At 40.3% G+C, this 21,911-nt stretch overlaps 3 protein-coding genes across 6 annotated transcripts in view; 1 reads left to right on the forward strand and 2 right to left on the reverse strand.

The window, feature by feature from the left end:
* Positions 1-12,678, reverse strand: part of LOC6575043 (ankyrin repeat domain-containing protein 50) — a 33,606-nt gene extending 20,928 nt beyond the window's left edge. For all 4 annotated transcript variants that reach the window (XM_032729919.2, XM_032730346.2, XM_044007904.1 and 1 more), the window contains exon 1: positions 11,891-12,678. The gene's annotated coding sequence lies outside the window, so the exon portion shown is untranslated. The remainder of the gene's footprint in view (positions 1-11,890) is intronic.
* A 1,267-nt stretch (positions 12,679-13,945) lies between these two features.
* On the forward strand, positions 13,946-16,945 carry LOC6575045. The gene is made up of 3 exons (XM_002001029.4): positions 13,946-14,517; positions 14,889-15,195; positions 15,254-16,945. The coding sequence occupies exons 1-3, from the start codon at positions 14,006-14,008 to the stop codon at positions 16,502-16,504; spliced, it is 2,070 nt and encodes a 689-aa protein (XP_002001065.3). The 5' UTR covers positions 13,946-14,005; the 3' UTR covers positions 16,505-16,945.
* Positions 16,946-17,137: 192 nt separating this feature from the next.
* LOC6575046 lies at positions 17,138-18,585 on the reverse strand. Its single transcript, XM_002001030.4, has 3 exons — positions 18,482-18,585; positions 18,022-18,423; positions 17,138-17,967 (listed from the first exon to the last, which is right to left on the reverse strand). Exons 1-3 carry the CDS (start codon positions 18,513-18,515, stop codon positions 17,327-17,329), a joined length of 1,077 nt encoding a protein of 358 aa, XP_002001066.2. The 5' UTR covers positions 18,516-18,585; the 3' UTR covers positions 17,138-17,326.
* Between the last annotated feature and the right edge of the window lie 3,326 nt (positions 18,586-21,911).

Below are 21,911 nucleotides of genomic sequence, written 5' to 3' on the forward strand. Positions count from 1 at the left end.
ATTTTACATACATATATATTCGTTTCTCTCTTTTTTTTTTTTTTTTTTTTTTTTTTTTTTTTTTTGCTATTTGTGATGGCCCGTGGGGTGCGCTTAGCTGAGACGGGAATGTTTGTGGACGGCTCTTGCTAATTAATGCGAGCGTACAGCAAATTAAAATGCAATTTAAGCAGCAGCTGTCTTCTTGGCTCGTTTTCCACTGAGCTGCATTCGTGCGGCGCTTGTTAGGCCACCGGTTAAGCCTACACACGAGGCAAAAGCAAAGCCAAAGTCAAAGTAGAGCCAAAGCGAACAACAAATCCAGAGCTTTTCTAACGAAGTTTTTTGCCTTACAGCAATGTGGGTTAAATGCTTTTTGCGGCTTGCAGCGCTGCAAGTTTCATTTGGCCCCGTGTGTTTGCATTTGTGGTGTATACATACACTTTTTGCTCGTGGCTCCGCTGCTGGCGCTTTTTCTTTGTGTGCTGAATGCAAATTTTCAATTTGGCTAATTGACTCGAAAAGCTTTTCATTTAATTTTATTAAAGCATTCGATGAATTGCGCAAAAAGTTGCATTTACTTTTTGTTTGCTGTGCGAAAATCAAATGAACGTAACATATATTGTATAAATGAAAACTCAATTAGTACGCAATTATGTTCGACCGTTTTGCGGTAACTGTAATTTAATTTATGTGTGTGACTGTGTGTGTGTGTGTGTGTGGGTGTTAATGTATGAGTGTAAAGTAATAAGCTTACAACATTATTACACAGCTGGGAATTATTTGCTCTTAGTTGCATGATGCATTGTCGACTGGAGAGAGATTTGTGGGAGTAAGTGTAGCTAATGAGTCACAGTCATAAAGTTATTATATTTACAGTTATAAAGTCCAAACACAACTGTATATTACACACGAATAAGCCCCTAATACAACAAATTTTAGCAAATTCGTTTTTTTCAAACTGAACTCGTTTCAAACTATCTACATCAATTATAAATAACAAACAATGTTTTTCATTTATTTAAATTGAAATATTCATAGGCTTAAACTAATTGAATTGCATAGCAATGTTTGTCACTATCTAAGCGTTCCTCGACACGACTACTGTTGCTGTGTCGAGGGCCATTGATAGCTAGTTGGGCTTGCCTACATTCAGCCAGTGAACTTATTACAAGCGAACCTTATCAATAACAAGTCTTTATCACTGCATGTTTGCAGCTGTTCTGTGTGTGTATATGTGTGTGTGTGCGTCTGTGGCACGTTCTATATCCATGCTAAGTAATAATTTATTATATTTATTATTACGCATACGCCCCGTGGTGTGTCAGAATTTTGATTCATTGAGAACTCTTGGCTAACTGGTTTCAATGCCAGTAATGCTCCATTAATCAGCAGGCAATAATTTGGCCAACAGGTATGTTTTTTTTTTTTTTTTGACAGGCATATAAACGGACATGCAGTTTTGTGTTTAAACTTGTTTGGCGTTTAATATTACAAGTAACTAAACAATTTCCGGCACGGCTGCAACTATGTCAACTCGATAAGATTTGCATGCGCCACAAAGACCGACCTAAATATATATATATATATATTGTTATTCAAGTGTGTGTGTGTGTGTTTGTGTCTTGATTGACAGACTGCAGTAGGTTCTCGGCTCTCGAGTCTCGACACTCGTCAGCCAGCACTTTGGTCACTCAATTATTTATGCTGACACTTAGTGCGCTTGAGACTGCAAGATAATTGGCAAAACGTCGATACAAACATACGAGCAATATACACACCGCACACACGCACAAGCACCAGCATAAAGACGCACAAACACGTAGAGCGCGACGCACGTGGCGTATGCGTAACGCAAATGCCGACTGGCGACCCTTGTTAATGCGTTGGCAAACAGCATTAGCACAACCGGCGTACACACACACACAAGTATATACGCATATATATATATACGTATTCATACACGTTATATATGTAGCTTGTTGTACCAGGCAAACATGACCATAGACACCACAAATGCCATTTTATGCACTCTGTCAAATTTAATGGCGCTCGATTGGCGCTGCAAATTTGCAAATTTGGCTGTCCAACCAAAATAGGTGGTCGCTGCATTTAATTGCTGCCCACTGTGGCTAGCACAGGTGCTGGCGAAAATGTCAAATCAAAAATCTTGTCAATTGGCTAAAATGCGGCGAACCGAACGTAATTATCATCAGCTGCCAAGTTTGTATGGAAGAACGGAAGCAAATACCCAAAAGGGAGTGCGAAGACCGATAAGTAAATGTGAAAGGAATAAATGCTGAAAGGGAAATATCACAACTGAAGTGGCTGCTGAGAAAGACAATTGAGTGAATGACGACGCACTGAAAGAAGGTAAGAAGTGATGAATAATTGTGAGTGGAGTCAGCACTTTATCACGTTCAACGATGATTCACTTATGCATTTGAAAGATTATTATTATATAACGCGATTCACTCACTTTTCGGATTTGCCACACTTCTCAGAGGGCTATCTAATATGCAGTTAATCGCTTTTCGCCGGACCGGGACAAGTGCTGTTGCCGCAAGCAATTAGCCAAAGTGTCGTCTCCGTATGCTTAGCAACACCAACAATAGCAACGACAACAACAACAACAACAACTGGCTATCCGGCATCTGTGCACATGGCTCTGCTCATAAAGCTCCGGCAAACATTTGAGTGGCGCCGTCGGTCAGCTTGGAATTGGGCGTGGCACTTCATGACATCCACGCACACACACACCCACAGAGCATTTCATTCATGCAACTTTGGGTTTGTTTGCCGTCCTCGTTGTTGCGTTGCGTTGTTATCGTTGCTTTTTTGTTTACGCTTCATTTGGCTCTTGATGCCCTTTGTTTCGGCTATGATAGCTGTGTCACATAATGTGTGACGTATAGCATTAAAAGAGCTTGGCCGCTTCATCAATGTAGCAAAGTTAACAATTAAATATGTTTCGCCTTGACCAAGCAAGACAACAGCAAGATTAGATATGATATAAATATAGAATGCAAAAGAAAAAGTTATATAAAATCAGTTGCTAGCGAGAGGGTATTGAAATTGCGCTGTGCCGACAAAAATCGCTCTTATTATTACTAGGTTCCATTTGGATTGTCGCCGACGGCGTCATCGTCGTTGTGACCGCCTTATTGGGGCGCATTGGGCGCACGCTTTAGCGCTAATTAACAGTTGCGTTCAAATCTTATAAATTAAAGCAACATTTATTACCGTAATTGTTAGTTGTAGCTATACCCTGTACGCAGCGCTGAAAGTGGAGATACTGTGCTAAGTCTTAAGTCAGTGTGTCGAAATATGTGACAAATATATCATCTTTTTGTAGTCCACATATTTATTACTTTATAATTTTCATTATCTTATCGGCATCTTTCGTAATATTCATTTGATATCGCCCTTTTTCTGCTATCTGCATTTATCCCTCCTCTAACGTGCATAATTCTGCGTGAATTCAATGTTTTTATTATTCTAACCACAAAATGCTTAGGAATACTGAAATACAATGCCAGTTAGCCGTATATCACCGGATATAGAGTAAATTGCTTTAGATTGGCAAATGCTATTCAGTTGAATTATTCTCCGCATATTCAAACGGAATGCAATGAGGTATAAAGCATCGTATTTATCGCCTTTATAAGGCATACAGAAATGCCCAGACATATAAGTACATATTGCCTTAGAGCTGACACAAAAAGGCGCTGGCAAATAAGCAAAGTCAACAAATTGGGTTTGTGTTTATTTTAGAATTTGCATGGCGCTAAATGCGGACTCGTGTTTGCGCGATTTCCGTGTTTACGGTAATCAAAGTGGGGGCAAGCCAACCGAAATGCTTATTATAAAATTTAAAAGCCTTTCAACTGTGCTCATTCCAAATGCATTTCTCTAGTTTCAATTTATAATTCATTTGACTTTAATTTAGGGAACAGAAGGCCGGAAGGTTTGTTGGCTGCACTTCATTGCGGCAATAAAACAAAGCAATTAAAATAGCTGCCAGGAGTTGGAAATGGACCACAATGAAGTGCCCAGACTTATGTGGGTCACAGGCTCCAAATAGCTGCTGCCAGTTGCCTGCCTGCCTGCCTGCAAAGTGCCTGTCGGACAGCTAGCTAACTGGTCTGCCCACGGTCCCGGAAAAGCCATTACAATGCCAATCGACAAAATGCTGACAGGCTTGCCCAAATGGCATCTCGACAGAGCAGATGGCAAGTTTTTCGCAACACTCCAAAAACTTTTACAGGCGGACGCTGTCGGCCACAACAGCACTCTCGCTTCCCAGCCAGGACATGGCATAGAAACAGTCCTTCTCTTTATTCTATGGCAATTTAAGTTTTTAATATGCATTTATCGTGTCGTCAGTGGTTGTTGCAGTTGCAGTTTCTGTTGATGTTGTTATGCAATAGCATTCATTAATCAGCCGCCTCCCACGCCCCAAGGCGACCCCAAAATGCAGCCATAGTAATTGAGAGCAAACCCAATGAAGCTAACAGCTAGCTGGCAACCCTAGTCGCTGGCTGGGTCAAACTGTTTGGCTGCCACCCACACATAAAATACTTTCCATTGCGTAAATTGCGTTGGCGCTGGCATCGATGATAAATGTTTGCCGGTTGCGATTGCAACTGGAGGAAATTAATGATAGTTGTTTGCGGGTTGCATGTGGCATCGCTTACACTTGCAACAAATATATGAAAACTATCACGAACAGGTGCACAATCCTTCGTTTGGACGTTTAATGATGCATGTTTGCTATCAAATTGCTGTAGATAAACTATTTCATTTGTTACAAGTCGCCAATAAGTATTTGTTCCGAGCCGAAAGTTACACAATTTCTATATATTTCGGCCTAATGTGTTTTTTCTCCGTTGTCAGAAATGATAAATATAAACACTTGTCATTCCAAATCTCATGGATAAACATTAAAAGCACCAACAGATGTCACATAATGTATATATACATACAAATATTTATTTTTATGAAGCACGACGAATGTTTATCTGGAATTTAGGCAAGCTAAAGATATGTATTATGTAAATCATCATGTTTAAAGGCTTTTAACTCTATTCAAAATCTAACAAATTAACGTTAAGGGTAAAGATTTGCTAATTGAGTAAATATGGTGCTAAACGTTTTGTTGTTTCAAAATCGATATTTCAGTTAGCTCTTAGTACTGCAACTCGAACCTCCAACTGCAATTACATCATGCCTTTTCCACGCCGGGTATACACATTACATATGCATTCAGTTCCACTCAGTTGGTTTACATTATCAATGTGGTCTGTAATGAGTAAAGCCTAAACAACCTGTTTCAAAGACAGCTGCCTTTCAAGTGGAAAATAAAGCGTAAAAGAAATCCATTACAATATTTTCGCTTTCACCGCGTGCTCAGAGCTGCCTGCTGTCTGACAACAACAAAATCCCTGACCTTTGTGGCTGGCCTCTCTACCTCTCAGTATCTCTTAGCTATCGCCGAGTTAATTACACCTGGGCCTCGTTTACCCAGCTTCCTCTCATATTTTTCCCTTTGACTGCATTGCCTACAGTGCCTGCAAAATTTGGGTCAGCCACTAAGCGTAAGTGAGTGTTATGTAAATTACAGCGCGCTGTTTGAAAGGACCTGCTCGGGCTACACCCTAAAACAGCCTCCTGCTGCCTCCTGTTGCTTATCTTCCCTTGCTGTTGCTGTCGTTTACATTCAGCTCGCTCGACGGAGACAAACACGAAACTGGAAATGCTGATGCCGCGCCCGTTCGAGGGGCCGTTAGTTAAACTGCTGCCATTTCACATCTCGTGGTGCGTTTTTAATTTAGCTGCAGTTGGCAGCTGCAAAGCGCTCATCCCATGCGTAAGTATAGGCGTGCGCGTGTCTGTGTGCGTGGGGCTGCAAACCAATACAGTTGCAGCCAGGAGAGAAGCATCTGCAGCAGCCGCAAAGCTGATGAAATGCTCAAATGCAAGAAAGTCGCTGACGTCGGACGACTGAAGATTATATCATAGCCCCAGCATAGTCGTGCTGATGATGATCAACAACATTATAATCATCATTATGTTGAGTGCTGCCTGCTCTGCCTACTATAATACCCCATGCGTCGGCCATTGACCATGACGAAGAGCAGCGCTAAAGCAGAATGTAAATAAAGCACAATAACAAGACAAGACGCGACAACCAGCCAAAACTGCACTCGGGCACTGCTCGGCTTAGAGATATCTCTTAAATGTTAGACTAGTTGAATTTACTATGATAACTGCATTACTGAAGAAGCAGTATAAACGGAAATTCATCTAGGATTTCTAATCTAACGGAGTCTAACATCGTTTTCCACAAGTTCTTTAGCCAAAGCTCAGTAAGCATTACAGAATTCTGCTTGCGCCGCATCGTTTATGATGTCTAGTTATTGATATTGCCTAAAAGTGAAATATGAATGATGCACACTGCATTATTAAAGTCGCACAAGACAATCATGATCAAAAACAATGGACACCAGGCCATCTATTTGAGTGCGGGGTATGAGAAGACACAATGAAGACGCGTTAAAGTGCTTTATATATAGCAGCAGACCAAGCACTAAGCACAAAGTACCGACATCGACACCGGCTGTGGCTCTCGCTGCGACTGCGTCACTTCCCCATTTGGCGTTGAAAGCGGCAGCGGCAGCGGCGACGGCGTTCAAGTCAACAATCTCATAATCAGTTAAATTACAAAGCAAAACAATGCTGTGGAGGAGCAAGTGGGGCAGCGGGTGGCTAAACGTAAGCTGGACGTCGTTTGGCTTTAGTAAGTTATTTAGCCGACTTAAGTGGGTGTGGCTGAAGGGGGCGAACCAGTGCCTTAGTTGGCCAAATATGAGCTGCAAACGTTGGTAATTTGTGAGCCACGGGTAAAAGCAACGAATCGATAAGTTTCTACACCAATTTACGGCCCAATCAAATAAAGGGCAACGGGCGCGCTTTACATCATAATGATCGTCATCTATATCATCATCATCGCCAGCAGCAGCGCCAACATCAGCACAAAAGGCAGGAAGACAGCTCGCCCCCGTCGGGTCACTCACAATTGTTGACCCATTTCGTTCGGTCGGTCGGCCAGCTGACCAAATTGTCGGTTTATTGCATTGAATTAATTATTACGTATGCTCCATAAGCACGTCCGACATGTGGAGCAGTCTCTCAGCTCTCTCTCTCTACCTCTCACTGGGCGCGGTGCTAAAAATAACAAATAACAAACTCGAAAACCATCGAAAAATTGAAAAGCCTAAAATAAAGCGCTGAGAAAAGCGCTGAAAAACGATGGAAAAAATATTGAAAAACTCCACAGCGAATGGGCGCGTTTTGTACAATTTTGTCAAGTTGTTGCCCCGTCTGCAGCGGCCACAAAAATAGCCGCACAAATCTCATTGAGCGTTGCAGACGACTGCACCATTGGCCACAGAGATGATGCAATATAAGGCACCGCAATTTGAATACACTTTATGAACAAACACAAATCAATGATTTACTGCTCAAGATTATGATTAACTTGGTAGATATCTAATGATATATAAAACTTTGTCTTTACTTAAGCAAACTATAGAATTACTTTAGACTACAATGCTTATATGCATTTCACATTTCACTATTGAAATAGACCCACTCAAAAGTGTATAGGTAAATTAGTAGAACACGTAAATCTCTTGGGCTATGCCTGTAGCACTGGACACCGTCATCATCTCGCTCTCAGCAGCAGCTGCCTGGAACTGTTCCAAAACGTTTGCCGAAGAAAATTTAATGCGGTCAGTGGCTTTTTGACACGCCACAAACTATTTTCAAATATGAATGTATTCAGAGTCGGTATTCATTACGCTTTGGTCAACGCTGGAGTTGCGTTGTTTTTGTTATTTTTAGCGCCGTCTGCAGAGAAGTACGGCTGGGCCTCACTTTGCAGTGCTTGGAGCATCCTTCAATATTTGAAGCACCAGCTGATGCTATATACATTTCTTTCCTATCTTCTGTCGGACTTTTCTTTACCTCGTTGCGAGCATGGTGCTGTAAGCAAGAGCGGAGGGGTGGTGCTGAAGAGGATGATGAAGAGCTGAAGAGCTGTAGCCCGGCCAAAACTAATAAAACGTCAAAGCAATTTTGACAACTAGAGTTGTAGGGGCACAAAAAAAAGTTGTCAAAGATATAAAGTTTTTCTGGTCTCGCCGTGTGTATCCAGGCACAAAGAAAATGAAATATTTGTGCTTTTATTTAAGTATTATTTGCACACACACACACACACATGAATGTACTTTATCTTTACCTACACACACAAATACACATGGGCGCTTAGTCAAAATAGATGAGTGAATGCCACTGAGTCACTCGTTCTACGACTTGATTCACTAAATTGAGTGATGATATTTCTATATAATAAAGCTCTCAGCATATCGCCTGATAAGTACTTCCAGCTTAATGCCTAAGTTTATCGGTTGTGTATTTTAAAATCTTTTTATTTCTAATTCTAAAAGTGCTGTTTGTGGGCACAAATATTTTAGCTGTTTTATCCTTATATATAGATATATCTACATTTATACAAATTATTACATGTATATTTCAAATTCATCATCATATTATCATATATGTATACATATATACCTCAGTTTCAAGCCTAGTTCACAATAAATCAATCTGATTTAGAGACTGACTGCTATTATTTTTCCACAATGTAGACTATGGAACGAATCAGAGCGTTGCATAGTTCACGTCGCAACAATAATACCCACTTCATAGGTCAGACAGACAGTGCGAAAAAAAAAAGAAGTAAGCGCAGGCACTTGGCTTCAGAGCAGCTCTGTTCCCTGTGTAAAATTTTTACAAGCGAAAACTTTGTCTGCCAACAACGATGGGGGGTTAAGCAGGGAGGTCAGAGCTTTCATTTTGCCATTTCTTTGCGTTATTTATGTATCTATCTATGTCTGGAGACGCGCTTCTTGTGGAGCTTCTGTCAGATCAGCTTAAAGCTATCAGGTATGAAATTACGCCATTAAAGCCCTGTGAAAATTGCGGCTTTATTTGTTAAATTGCATTTAGACCTGCGCTAGCAAATGTGGAAGCGAAGGCGAAAGCTTTGAAGGGGCGGGAAGATGGGGATGAGGTTTGGGCAAAGCATGTCAAGAGTGATAAGCGCTCAGTTTATAGAGTAGTCAAGTGCTCATAAAATGTATACCTCACACTTGGCTGCGCTACCTGTGCATTTGTCACGCCTATTTTGCGCGGTTTTCGGTTTTCGGGCAACATGGGTTAAGTGTGGACCCAAGTGCCGCTCATTAGCACACGCACACAAACGTATCATAAATATATACAAACATGTAATATGCACACACGCTGCGAGAATTCGAATGAAGTTGTTAGCGCTGAGAGGCCACTCGTTTTTTAAAGTGTTTTTCATTTTTCTAGGCAACCAGGAAAACCCAGCGGGTTGCCTACAACAGCTCTTGACCCTGGGCCAGCAGACAACAACAACAGCAACGACAACCTATTTGAGTTTATGACTTGTGCCATTTACACTCCTCATCTCGATTGAATGACTCAGGCCTTGTGTCCTTGCTTGCGTGCATTTGTAGCATTAAAGGACTCGTCGGCCCCTCAAACCCACAACACGCTAATAATATTATAAATGTGTTAGCTTCAGGCATATACATACAGAGATAAACACAAATATTTATGTCCTTGTATAGGGTTTGCTCATTAGGCCCCTTCGAAATCCAAAATGCTCATATGAGCAGCGTTACCGCCGTACTGGAATTGTGATCTATATGTAATAATGATATACCTTTTTACCTTATGTAATATACATAAATTATTAGTAAACTCAGTTTGTGTAGTCGAAAATTTCTCTTGTATTTCCTACAGGGTATCTTCTAATCAGATACTTTCGCTGGGAGTAACACCCTTTTTAACAGCTTTTTTGGTTTCGTCAATTCAATTAAATTGCAGCCGTGTCCTAAAAGGCGGCCTACGAAGGATCTGCTGTGTGGTTAAATTTTAATGCTGCGGGCATAGCTCGAGCTTTATTGGGTAATGAAAATTTAATTGACTCGGGTCGCCACAAATTGGCCTCCAGCATTTCAAAGTACCGAGAACTTATGTCAATTCCTGAAATGTTTCTTCAATTTTAGAAGAGTTTTAAATTATGCGCAGCTTGTTAAAGATTTAGCTATATAATCCAGGGATTGGAGGGGTTCTCTATTCACAAAATGCAGTGTATCATGAAAAAAATATCGAGCGTAGTGCAAATTATGAAAAGTACCTCGACCAGCGACATAGAAAAGTGGAAAATGCGCGACCGCAAAATGCAAATGAAAATGCAAAATATGAAAAGGCCGAGAGAGAAAACGGGTCTGGGTCTGGGTCTGCGACTAAGAGTCAGCTGTCGACGCTGCTCTTGAGCTTGAATGGCGACAAGACAGACGGCGTTGGAGTCACAAGCAAACATCCCTGCCCAAACACACACTCGTGCAGAGCGTCTGGTCCGGGACTGACTTTGGCTGTGGCTCTGACTCTGACTCTGGCTCTGGATTTCACTCTGGCAATTACGTCAATTGCGCAAACGTCCAAATGTAACAAACAAAACCGTTAAACTGAATTCCACTGCAATTTATGGCAGCTTGTAACTGCTGTGTTTTCATCTACCCTGTAAACTGGAAGACACAAGGTAGTTTAACTGTTGATATTGAGTATCAAGGTCAATAGATATTGTGATATATTAATAAAAGTTAATTATGCAAGCAAAGCCTGGTTATGTTAGTTACTGGTACACTCTAAAACATGAAGGGTTCAGAAACTCTTAAGTATATAGGGTATAACTCCATATATAATGTGCCAGATTTTTCATTTTTATCGTATTTCAGATCAAAGGTTCGTAAGTTCAAACAAATTCGTCACGGTATATGAGTTTAGACTTTTTATAAATAGATTTACGATACAATAAAGCATAGTATCTCCAAGTCGTGAATATTAAAATTAGCGCATGCTTGCTTGGCCTTTCTTAGGCGTCTGATTCATAGCCAGTTCTAGTGAAGTTTTTGCACTGTGTTGATGTTTGTTGTTGTTATTCGTTTACGCTTTCTTCTTCTTCTTGTTGATATCATCCAGAATTGTTGCAGACGTCGTGTCGCTGTCGGCGCTTTGTCTGCATAGCTCAGCCCATTGCAGTGCGATCCATTCAAGCCTATGCCCGAGCTTTGGGGCGTGGCACAATGCGCATTGTTGTGCTTTCATTTCATAAAGTTGTCGGCACAGGGCAAAAAAAAAAAAAAAAAAATCGTAAAAATAACAGCAATGAACATAAAGCCACCAACTGAGAACTTTCTGTGCAGTTACATCAAATATTTAAAGTACGCGCTGACTTGTTGTAGTGTGGTCAATGCACACGCCCACACCCACACACACATGACTTTGTAGTAGCTATTGCTCAGTTCTGTTGTTGTTGTTGGAGTAGCGCAACAGCCGCCAGAGCGCCGGTTATAATTTTCTCTTTATACCCTGTTTACATACATCAAGTGAGTATATAGAGTTCGTGTGACAATAGGAAACGGCTTAGAACTTTTAAATGGGAAATTCTTATAGCTTTTAGTTTTAATTAAAAAAAAAAAAGTGAATTGTATTCAATATTATACGTTTTTTTTATGAATTATTGAGATATTTGTAAGAAATAATTTTAAAAATAAAAATGAATTAAATATAGAGTATTGCGACATTGGTTCGACTACAAGGCTTTAGGTCTTTTTTTATTAGCTGCATTTTTAATTGGCCGCAGACGCGAAAGAGCGTTGGCAAACGTGTTTTTAGCCAATTCTACGTACATTTAGCATTCATTTCCTACGCAACTTTAAACGCGAGGTCAATTGTGGGCGTTTGATAGACTCACCTTTAGCCAAACATGGCACAGAGCGGCGACCTCTGCTTTGCAGCGAGTTAGTCAGTTATCAATGGCTGATAAAAGACGTGCGCGGGTGGTTGCTGGCGGCGGCGGCGCGGCGACTGCGGCTGCGGTGGATGCAGAAGGCACAAAAGTCACCCGGTTTGCGTTTGTGCAAAAACGAAAGAAATTAAACGATAATTTGTTGTGAGCGGCAGACGCGACTCCGACTCCGACGCCAACTCCAACTGCGACTGCGACGCTAACGCTGACGTTGGCGACGGCCGTGCAGAGTGCTTACTGTCTCTCTCCAACTAACTGTCGCCCTCCCTCGCTGACTCGCTCACTCTCGTCGCGTTTGTTGGCTTGTGTTGTGTTTGTTGGTTTTGTTTGTTCTTCTCTGCTTCGCCTTTTACTTTACAACGCGTTGTTGCATGCTGCACATTTCACTTATATTAATCACGAATGCATTTCATACACCGCTTTATTTTCAATTTGTATTTCACTGTTATGATTGCGGCAAATGGCATTCGTCTTGGTTTTATTCTCGTGTTTGCTTTGCACGGCTATCCTGCGTGGGCAAGGATATAATTTTCTTTTTTCTTTGGTGGAAAGTTGTAGGCATAATACGTATTACATCTTTTTTCTCTTTTGCTAATTCAACGCCCAGTAGCCCAGCTAAGTTGTGCGTTGATTATTTTTTTCAATTTTCACTACATATTTGTTAGTTTTAAATAATTTTCACGCACCGCTAGCAAGCGCAGACACGCTCAAATTTTCTCAAATATCAACTAAGCCAAAATTAGTATGACCGCTCTGATCTTACCGAAAAATACCAGTTCAACACAAAATTAGTATTTTTACGCGCTTCGCCACATGGAAATGCCTAGCAACATGTCGCTTAAAACTCGTCAATGTGACCAGCAATTGTATAAGAAATCCCAATTGCCTCTTCTTTAGTGTTGAGAACGCTCGCCAGTTTGTAAGTAGCGTCTTATTTGTCTTGCATTTGAGTCATAGATGGCGCTATCTGAATATTCGCCATCTATGGAAATATTGAGAAAGTATTTTTTTTTTTGATGATATGGCATCACTCGATAATTTATTTGAATTTATTTATGCATATTTACATATTAGCCTTAAAGATAATGTAACCTGTAAATAAATATATGCAATGTTCATTGAGGCTCCACGCATCGTGTTGTTTATAGATCATGTTTCCTAATTTGCTCATTGTTTAGGTTACTAAAGGTTAAAAATAAAACACACTTGAATTTTAGTAGCGCATGGGCTGATAATAAAGCAATAATACCTATATCAAATCATTTAAGCTTACGAATCATTTATGCCTAAAATTAGATACATTTTTTTGCCTATCAACTTAATCAATTCTCGATGCAATCGTCGGGCCACAAAATCAAAAGCTTCATAAATATAAATGTTGGGAGATTGGTCATCCCTTTTTAACTTTACTTGACAACAATTCACGTTCCGCGATCAACGCGAGCGCAAACACTTCATAACTCAATATTTTGCGTGAGCTTCACTGAAATTACATAAGTTGTAACTGTAGTTCGTGCCGGGACGCGTTGTTTATTCTGTTGTTCAGATAGCTCTCTGCTGAAAAAAGGCAAGTGTTGCTACTTTTCATTACATCAATAAAATAAAATACGTTTAAATCATTTTTCCCTATATGCATGTACGCATTTACGCATTTTTATTTTTATGTGTTATCCTTAGGATTTTTCTAACGATTAATTAATTGATCGACATGTCGAGTCGGAGACCAGGGCTGCGCGATTCGCGATTAATACGAGCGAAAACACTTAAAAACTTAATATTTTGCGTGAGCTTTGCTAAAATTATACTTTTTAAGTAACTTATAGCTGTAGTTCGTGCCGGGACGCGTTGTTCATTCTGTTGTTCAGATAGCTTTCTGCTGAAAAAACGTAGTTGAAAAGCAATTGGGAGGTTATTTGTTAATTGGCAAATACAAGCGGTTGCAACGTACACTTAAGTAATTCTTATTAATTTCTTCTTCGACATGCAGTATGCTGTCAACCGTCTTTAAAACACACCGGGACTCGACAGTCTTTCTCCATACGTTCCCAAGTGCACAGCAATATGTGTTCTAGTACTTCGGTTCCGCATTCGCGTTTTAAGTGGTTCGCTATCTTTTGCCTTCTAATGCTCCTCGTGTACTATATTACCAATAAGGATATAAGCTCAAATTATGACAGCCCAATGGTTGAGCTGGAATCGGGTAAAACGGAAATTAAAGCGAAAACTGTAAAAATTGACAGAATTGTAAAACATGCAATTCTCAACAAGACCGATGAGGGAGAAGAAGAAACAGTAATGCCACAGCCTCTGTACTATGTCGATAGCGCGCAGTGCAGAATGCCTTCTGTTGATCCCTTCTCAAAGGACGCAATGGAGATATATAAGCCAATGGTATTCGAAACGTGTACAAATGACTCGGATCTCATTAGACCCATCTTCGATTTCAACCGCAAGCGCTATGTGCTCCGGATTGATGAAAATGTCGCAGCGAAGCTTCTCAATTCTAGTGAAACAGAATACAATTGCTACTACCAGGAAATAACGAGATATGCGGAGCACGACAGTTATAACGAGTAAGACTCAGTGGCATCACTTTGCGTACGATCTAAATTGAGATAACAATAGTTAGGTTCGATAGGCTGTTAATGTTCTTTGAGCACATGCTCATAATTGTTTAACATGTCACTACTATTCTACTTTTTCTTAAGTTCAGATACCAAAGTGAACCTAAATTTACCCTAACTTGCATCTAATATCCTTATTGTACTGCAGTAATAATCAAAATATTCAATATTCTGTAAAATTCACAAGATATTTGCGATCGTTAATTGTTTTTCTTATTTATCTATTCATTTACTCAAATCAAAACAATTTTTTTTTTTTTTGTATATTTCCGATCTATTCTATATCTCAAAACATTAAACTTCAATTATGATCTCTAAAGCCTGCCACCGAGGAAATACTTTAGCCAACATTACGTAGTACCGTTACACGTCCAAGGCATGATAGTGGGCTGTAGCGAAGTGGCCAACGATTCGAATGTGCTGCAGACCGATGCATTTGGATTCATTCAGCACATACCAACACCTTTAGCAGTGGCAGTGGACAATGCTAAGGCGGCACGCCGGAAACCAAGTGTTATAATGTTCGGCATTGACAGCCTCTCGAGGATCAATCTGAGACGCACCATGCCCAAAGTTTACAAGTACCTAACCCGTAAGGGCTGGTATGAAATGCAGGGCTACAATAAGGTAATAAACATATATGAGATAAGTGTGATTTGTAAAAATATTTCAATATTATATTCAGGTGGCTGACAATACTTTCCCCAATTTAATGGCCATTCTCAGTGGCTATTCGCCGGACACGGCCAAAGAGAAAGTCTGTGATACTAATTATAACGGCTGCTTTGATCAATTTCCGTTCATCTGGAAATATTTGAAAAATGTAGGATACTTGACAGCCTACGCGGAGGACTCGATTGGCATGAACACTTTTAATTATTTAAAGCCGGGATTTTTAACACAGCCCACAGACTACTATTATAGACCTTTGCTGAAAGCCTTCGATGGCGAGATGAAAACTTGGAAATGCGAAAAATGCTCATTAACATATTGCATCGGACGACGGATCCACAGTAGCTACGTCTATGACTATGCGAAGGAGTTTACCAGGCGCTATGTGAGCGAGCGACCCATTTGGGGCCTATTCTGGTCGAGCAGTTTCAGTCACGACGACTCTATGATGCCTTCGATGATGGAGGATTTTGTTCTACAGTATCTACTCGACTTTGAGGCGGATCGTGTCTTTGATGAGAGCATTGTGATATTTTTCTCTGATCACGGCGCCCGTTATGGCCAACTAATGAGCTTGGCCAGTGCTTATCTAGAGGAGCGTTTGCCCATGATGTTCATCTACTTGCCACCCTGGTTTCGAAAACAGTATCCGGAGTATGCTAAAGCCCTTAAAATAAATCGTAATCGCTTGACATCCAACTTCGATCTACATAATACACTCAAGCACATCGCTGAATTGGGCAGTGGTTCCAATTCTCCACCATTGCCCAAGGCTAACGATTGTCCCAGTTGTCAATCGCTATTCTATCCAGTGAATGCGGTTCGCAACTGTTCGGAAGCCGGCATACCCGAGCACTATTGCACTTGCAAGCCGTATAAAACGATCAACTATGATTGGTCGGATCGTATAGCTGGCCGAGTCATCGAGCGAATGAACGATTATCTATGGGCGAAAAATCTGAGCAGCCTCTGCCATAATCTCACTCTAGACTATATACATACTACGCAATTTAAAATCGGACTAGAGCACGATTTTCACGGAGAGCTACCACAGACGGAGACTAATGTCTATCGCACCAAGTTCAAAGTGAATCAAAATAGCGCCGACTTTTTTGCAACTGTCGTTTACAATAATGTCACCAATAACGTGGATGTCGATGTAGAATCCATCAGTCGCACAAATTCCTACGAAGAAGACTCAACCTGCATTCAGGATAAGATTGCTAAACTGTATTGCATATGCTTTTCAGATCTTAAATCATAATCGTGCATACTGGTCCAATCGAAACTAGAGACTTAAACCTATGTATAATTTAGTTTATAATAGAAAGCCAATATAACAGAAATAGAAATTCCATAAAAATGCATAAGTCTATTATTAGATTTTGAGACTCTAGGTCTAAAAAGGAGGGAGATATAACTTTAAAACTAACAATAAACTAACAAATATTGGTAGTAGTTATCGATTTCTGAAAACAAACTCGATCCACTCTTATATTTTTATACGGAATGACAGATGGGCAGGGCTAAATCGGCTCAAGCTCGTTGTCATGATCAAATATATATATATATAAATACTCTATGGGTTCTGCTACGCCTCCTCCTCCTTCTGCCTGTTACATACATTTAAAAAAACCAATATGCCCTGAACCTCTTGAAATGGGGAACCCATTGATAATGGGAAATTAACTCGGAAGTAAAAGTACAAAACCTCATTTCCGCATAGTGTTTTAGTAAAATGCATTTTTCATGTATGGACGAGTATAAATAAATGTTGAAGATACTGGAAACACACTCGTGCGAAGGGATACTTTGAACAAACTTATTAAATTATATTCTATTAATTTCGTACGAAATACGAAGTTAAAAATAAATTGATATTATCTTCAGGTGTTCGTTCGTTAAAAAATTTTCCAAATTAAAATTTTATCTATTTCATATATTGATAATTTCATAGTTATTTTACTTATCTATGAAAGACTACTCTTCTCTTTTATCATCTGACATATGTATTACACATTTATTACATATTTTTTTACCTTTTTCCATGCGAAACGTTATATATCTCGTTTATTTATATATTACTTCAGCAAAACGTGCCCAACTGCGGCACATTCTTCTCAATGAAGTCGTGCGGGTCGCAGCAAAAGGTTAAGCCTGATTCTTTTTCAGGGATGAGCTGCAGTGATAGAGGACACGCCACCTGACGGCAATTCGGTGATGGGATCATCGAGTCATGGATATTGTTGTAGGTGAGAATAGCGAGACAGGTGTCAGCGTTGTCGGTAATAAGCTTGTACAGCCATTTGGGCACGGGATTACTATTGCGTGCGCCCAGATAAATATCTGTCAGCTGACCTTGGTTGTCCGGCAACTGGAGTACATCTAATACACCCGTGCACACATGGAGCGCCGGGTAGAGGTCGTTTTTGAGCTGCTTGCGTATCCAGAACTCTATCGTTTTCCAATTGCTGCGATTGATGCTCCGGAACTGAGCCACAATATTGATGTACTTGAAGGTTTGACGCATATATTGCTCAAAGCCGAAATCCAGAGAGGGTGCCAGATGGCCACGGTCAAAGACCAAATCACGCGGAGAGTTCACGTAGGACTGACTTTGGCCGAGCAGCTCCTTGAAGCGCTTATATATGTGCTTGTTTTGGAAAGTGGCGGCCGCAGCACTGCTAATGATGCCATCTGTGGTGAAGGCCTGCGCAGGTCGACCGTCTGCAAGAAACGTCACCATTAGGTTGGAATCGCTTTGGAGATCAGCTTACTTACTCAGTTTAACGGGATAAACTAAATGTTTGACAAAGTGCGCTCTTTGATTGGCAGCATCAAAACAACTTCTGTATATCTCCAGAAACTCGTCATCGTTCAGCTTATAGCCCACACGGTACGTGGTATATGGACAATGACTATCAACGACTACTTCCACGGTTTCCTTTTCCGAATTACTGCAATTCCCCAGGGCCGTCAGCGACGGTTTAAATCGTCCATTGGGCTGGCAAGTGATGTCCGCAATATCCTGGGAGCTGCAAATCATATTCAACTTTTGGTGGGTGTGCACCACGTCCACACGTAACGGATATTTCCGGTTATTGGCGCTAAATGCGAATATGCGATTTGTCTGAGATACATCCGCAGCGCCAAGTTGGCAATCAGCGCCAACTCGTGCAACAACTGAAAACCACTTGTTGTATGTAAATTTCAATAAACCTTATTCAAGTTGAATACTCACACAACAGCACAGATAAACAAAGCGTTTTGTTCATCTCTCGGGCTACACACAACTGATGAGCGCTTGCTCTTGATCTCGACTGTGAACCTCAAAAAGACCCCGAGAGGAAACAAATGAAATACAGAGACCAGCTGAATCACTAAATAATACGGTAAACAACCGATAACGATAACGAAACTATGCGACACTCAAAAATAAATGTCGCTGCATAACATTTAAGAGATAACATTTGCATATATCTCTCTCATTGGTTCGGCACGAAGAGAATGTTGACTTTGTATTGTTGAACTTGAGTTGACTCAAGTTAGTGTTCACATTTTTTGTGAGCGGGGTATTTTCTAGTCGACTCTCGTATTTATTTTCTCATCATATCACCCGTTTGCACTTTAAGCTTCTCGTTCGCGTGTCTTGGCATTCATAAATTGCCATTTCAATGTGTCGTCGACACTTCAGAGCGCGGGTCATCGCTGATAAGGGAGACACGGCAAGGGGCTGGGCTGCGTTGGCTCTTAGCAGAGGTGAGGCTGACGCTGCAGCTGCGACTGCGGCTGCGGCTGAGGCCGAGGCTGACAGTCTGGTTTTATGCATAGAAAACGCCAAGCCCCTCATTGCTTATCAGTTTTTATTATCAGAGCTCGACAAGTGGAAATGTCGGCTGTGCTGTTTGTTTGGCTGCCACATTGAAGCGCACACACAAACATAGTTGCTACCCCCACCCCAAAGCAGTTATGAGTGTCATAACAAAGGGGTTGCCGTGCAGCACACATACATTTTAGAGCTGCACTCGCTGTGTGCATTGCATTATATTATCAGCACCCATGCAACTTATCTAAAATTGAATCTAAGGTGTAGCGAAAAAAAGGAGGAAAGCGGAAAGAATGCAAAAAAATAATATAAAGTAATAAGAAACGCGCACTTGAAACTATTCGCTGGGTCAGCGTATCTCAGCTGTAAGGGCAGCCCAGTCAATCAAGTTTCTGGGACAACCAACCGAGTGCAGGAAATTCTTCGAGCGGCGAGTGTGGCGCTTGGCACTTGATTTTTATCTGAGCAATACGAGTATTAGCTCGACATCAGCAGAAATACTAAAGCTAAGATTAAGCATAATATAGAGAACACTTTATGTAAAGTGTTGAAGTATTTTATTTACTCAATTAAATTGTATTTTAAATTGTAAAATATTTAACACCAAGTTCACCAACCAAGAGCGAGCTACATTTATTTGCCAGCATGTGGCGTCGCCTTAGAACTGGGTCAGGCCAACTAGCGAGAGCTGCTTTTCGGCACTTAAATGCATTTTTATTTCACACATATTTAGCCACAATTATTTGGCTGTATTTTATTGCGGCATTGCAGTGCTGCCATGGCAGTAATATATTATCGCATTCCAACGGCAAGTAAATAGAAAACCGTGTAGTTAGTCTAAAAACTTAAATATTTTATATCTATGCAAACCAAACAATAAGCTCAACTCAAAGAGCCTTATGAAAAAAGTTACGTTTTCTTGAAAGTTGCAAATTTAAGCTTTTGCTTGAATAGTCTGTCTACTTTGTAGCACTACATATATGCTTTGTGGGCTTGCCGTTTGTTGCAAACATTTCAAAAAGAAAAACCATTACAGAATAGGGAATGAAGTAAATATTACCACCACGAATTCGAGATCGCCGAGTGAAGGAAATATAAAGAGACTACGGATATCAAATGTAGATTTTTTTTAAGCAGCATTAACTATTATTCTAAAGCAATAATAGTCAGCATAGAAATACATAGAGTGAATGTGTCTAAAGTGGCCAAGATTTCTTTATGCGACTGTAACATAGTTCCATTTTCCATCAAAATGGAAAATACTTAGAGAAAATAAACCATTCCATATCCAAGTAGACAATGGACAGAGGATTTGTTATGCAGATGAATTTGTAAGCAACCAAATAGACAATAAACAAATGTTACGTGTGCTAAGGGAGACAACAATGCCTTTGGCATGCCTCCTGGGAGTACGAGCGATGTGGGAGCCGTAAATGCAATTTTCAGGTAATTTGAAGGCATTTTAACGGACTTTTATGAACGTCAATTGTGCTACATGAAATCATAGAATGTGAAATACATATTAAAATGATCAATAATAATAAAAATGATATAAAAGGCAAAAAGGCAACTAGCACTATAAAGCAATAAAATCAACAGGCCGACCACAAGCTGCCACATAAATGAAATTATGCCGCAGTGCAGAAAGTATTTTCGAGTGGGTGGGTGTGGCTAAAGCCAGCACACACTCACTCACAGGCACTCACACACACACTTCTAGGGCCATTCGAGTTGCGTGTTTACAGCAGAATTACAACTGTTAGGTTTTATGCGTGCTCAATAGACGCGAGTGCGTCCAGGACGCCCAAAGTTATGCTGCAGTTTTATGGGCAAGCAAAGCGACGTACCCACTGTCCACGCCCACACAGACAGACACACGGACACACTCCCAGTGATCTCACAGTGGACGAATTAAAAGGCAACAGCAGCGTGGCCAGCTGAATAATTTATTCAATGTCCGCTTTTAGGCGCACCAAAGAGCGACAGCAACAGCAACAACTGGCACTTTATTGCACACCCTCACACACACAGACACACAAAGACACACACCTTTGTTCCAACAGCAGTTTAAATTGCTACTGCCGTAATTTATGAACAGCCACTGAATGACCATTTAAAGTCCGAAATTCGGAGGTAATCAAATGTTCTTGTTCTTAATGTTGCTGTTGTTGTATTTGTTGTTATGGCTTCAAGTTATACGTTTCATGAAAATTGATTTGCTGAAAACTGTGTTTGTGCTTGCCTTAACGGAATTAAATTGAGATTTTCATAAATATTCGTTTAAGAGTTATATGCAAAAATGTGAAAATAAAAGGCTTTTGAAAGCCAAAATAAAATATCAGTTTATGATTTTCTGTGAGCAAATACCTGCAAATATTAATATACCCTGTAGATACACAAATGAACTAACCGGCTATATTAAATTGTTGTGACTTAATATTCGACTATACTAGATACTGGGAAGCATTTGTCTTTTCTTAACGATACAAATTATGTAAGGCATATATGTATAGGGTATGACATATTTTGTCTTCTTAAGTCAGCCTTAAGTATTAAAGTATTTAGTTATTTGACTATTAGTCACAAAGGAAATAATTTCCATTGAAGCCATTTGAAAGTCAAAGTTTGAGTCATCCTAGACCTGGTCCTCATCCTCTTAAATAATTCAAACTGTTAAATAAAACATAAAGAAACTAAAGACTGAATAGCTGGCAAACAAATGTTACACACATACAATGAACTCTCCAAAATGAAACATACTAACTAGCCAGGCCCTGTCAGAGCACTAATTGGAATGCATGCATCAAAGCAAATGTGGCCTATAGTTGGGCAGCAATTGTAACTG

The sequence above is a fragment of the Drosophila mojavensis genome, unplaced genomic scaffold (assembly GCF_018153725.1).
Source record: "Drosophila mojavensis isolate 15081-1352.22 unplaced genomic scaffold, ASM1815372v1 contig_231, whole genome shotgun sequence".
Lineage (NCBI taxonomy): Eukaryota > Metazoa > Arthropoda > Insecta > Diptera > Drosophilidae > Drosophila > Drosophila mojavensis.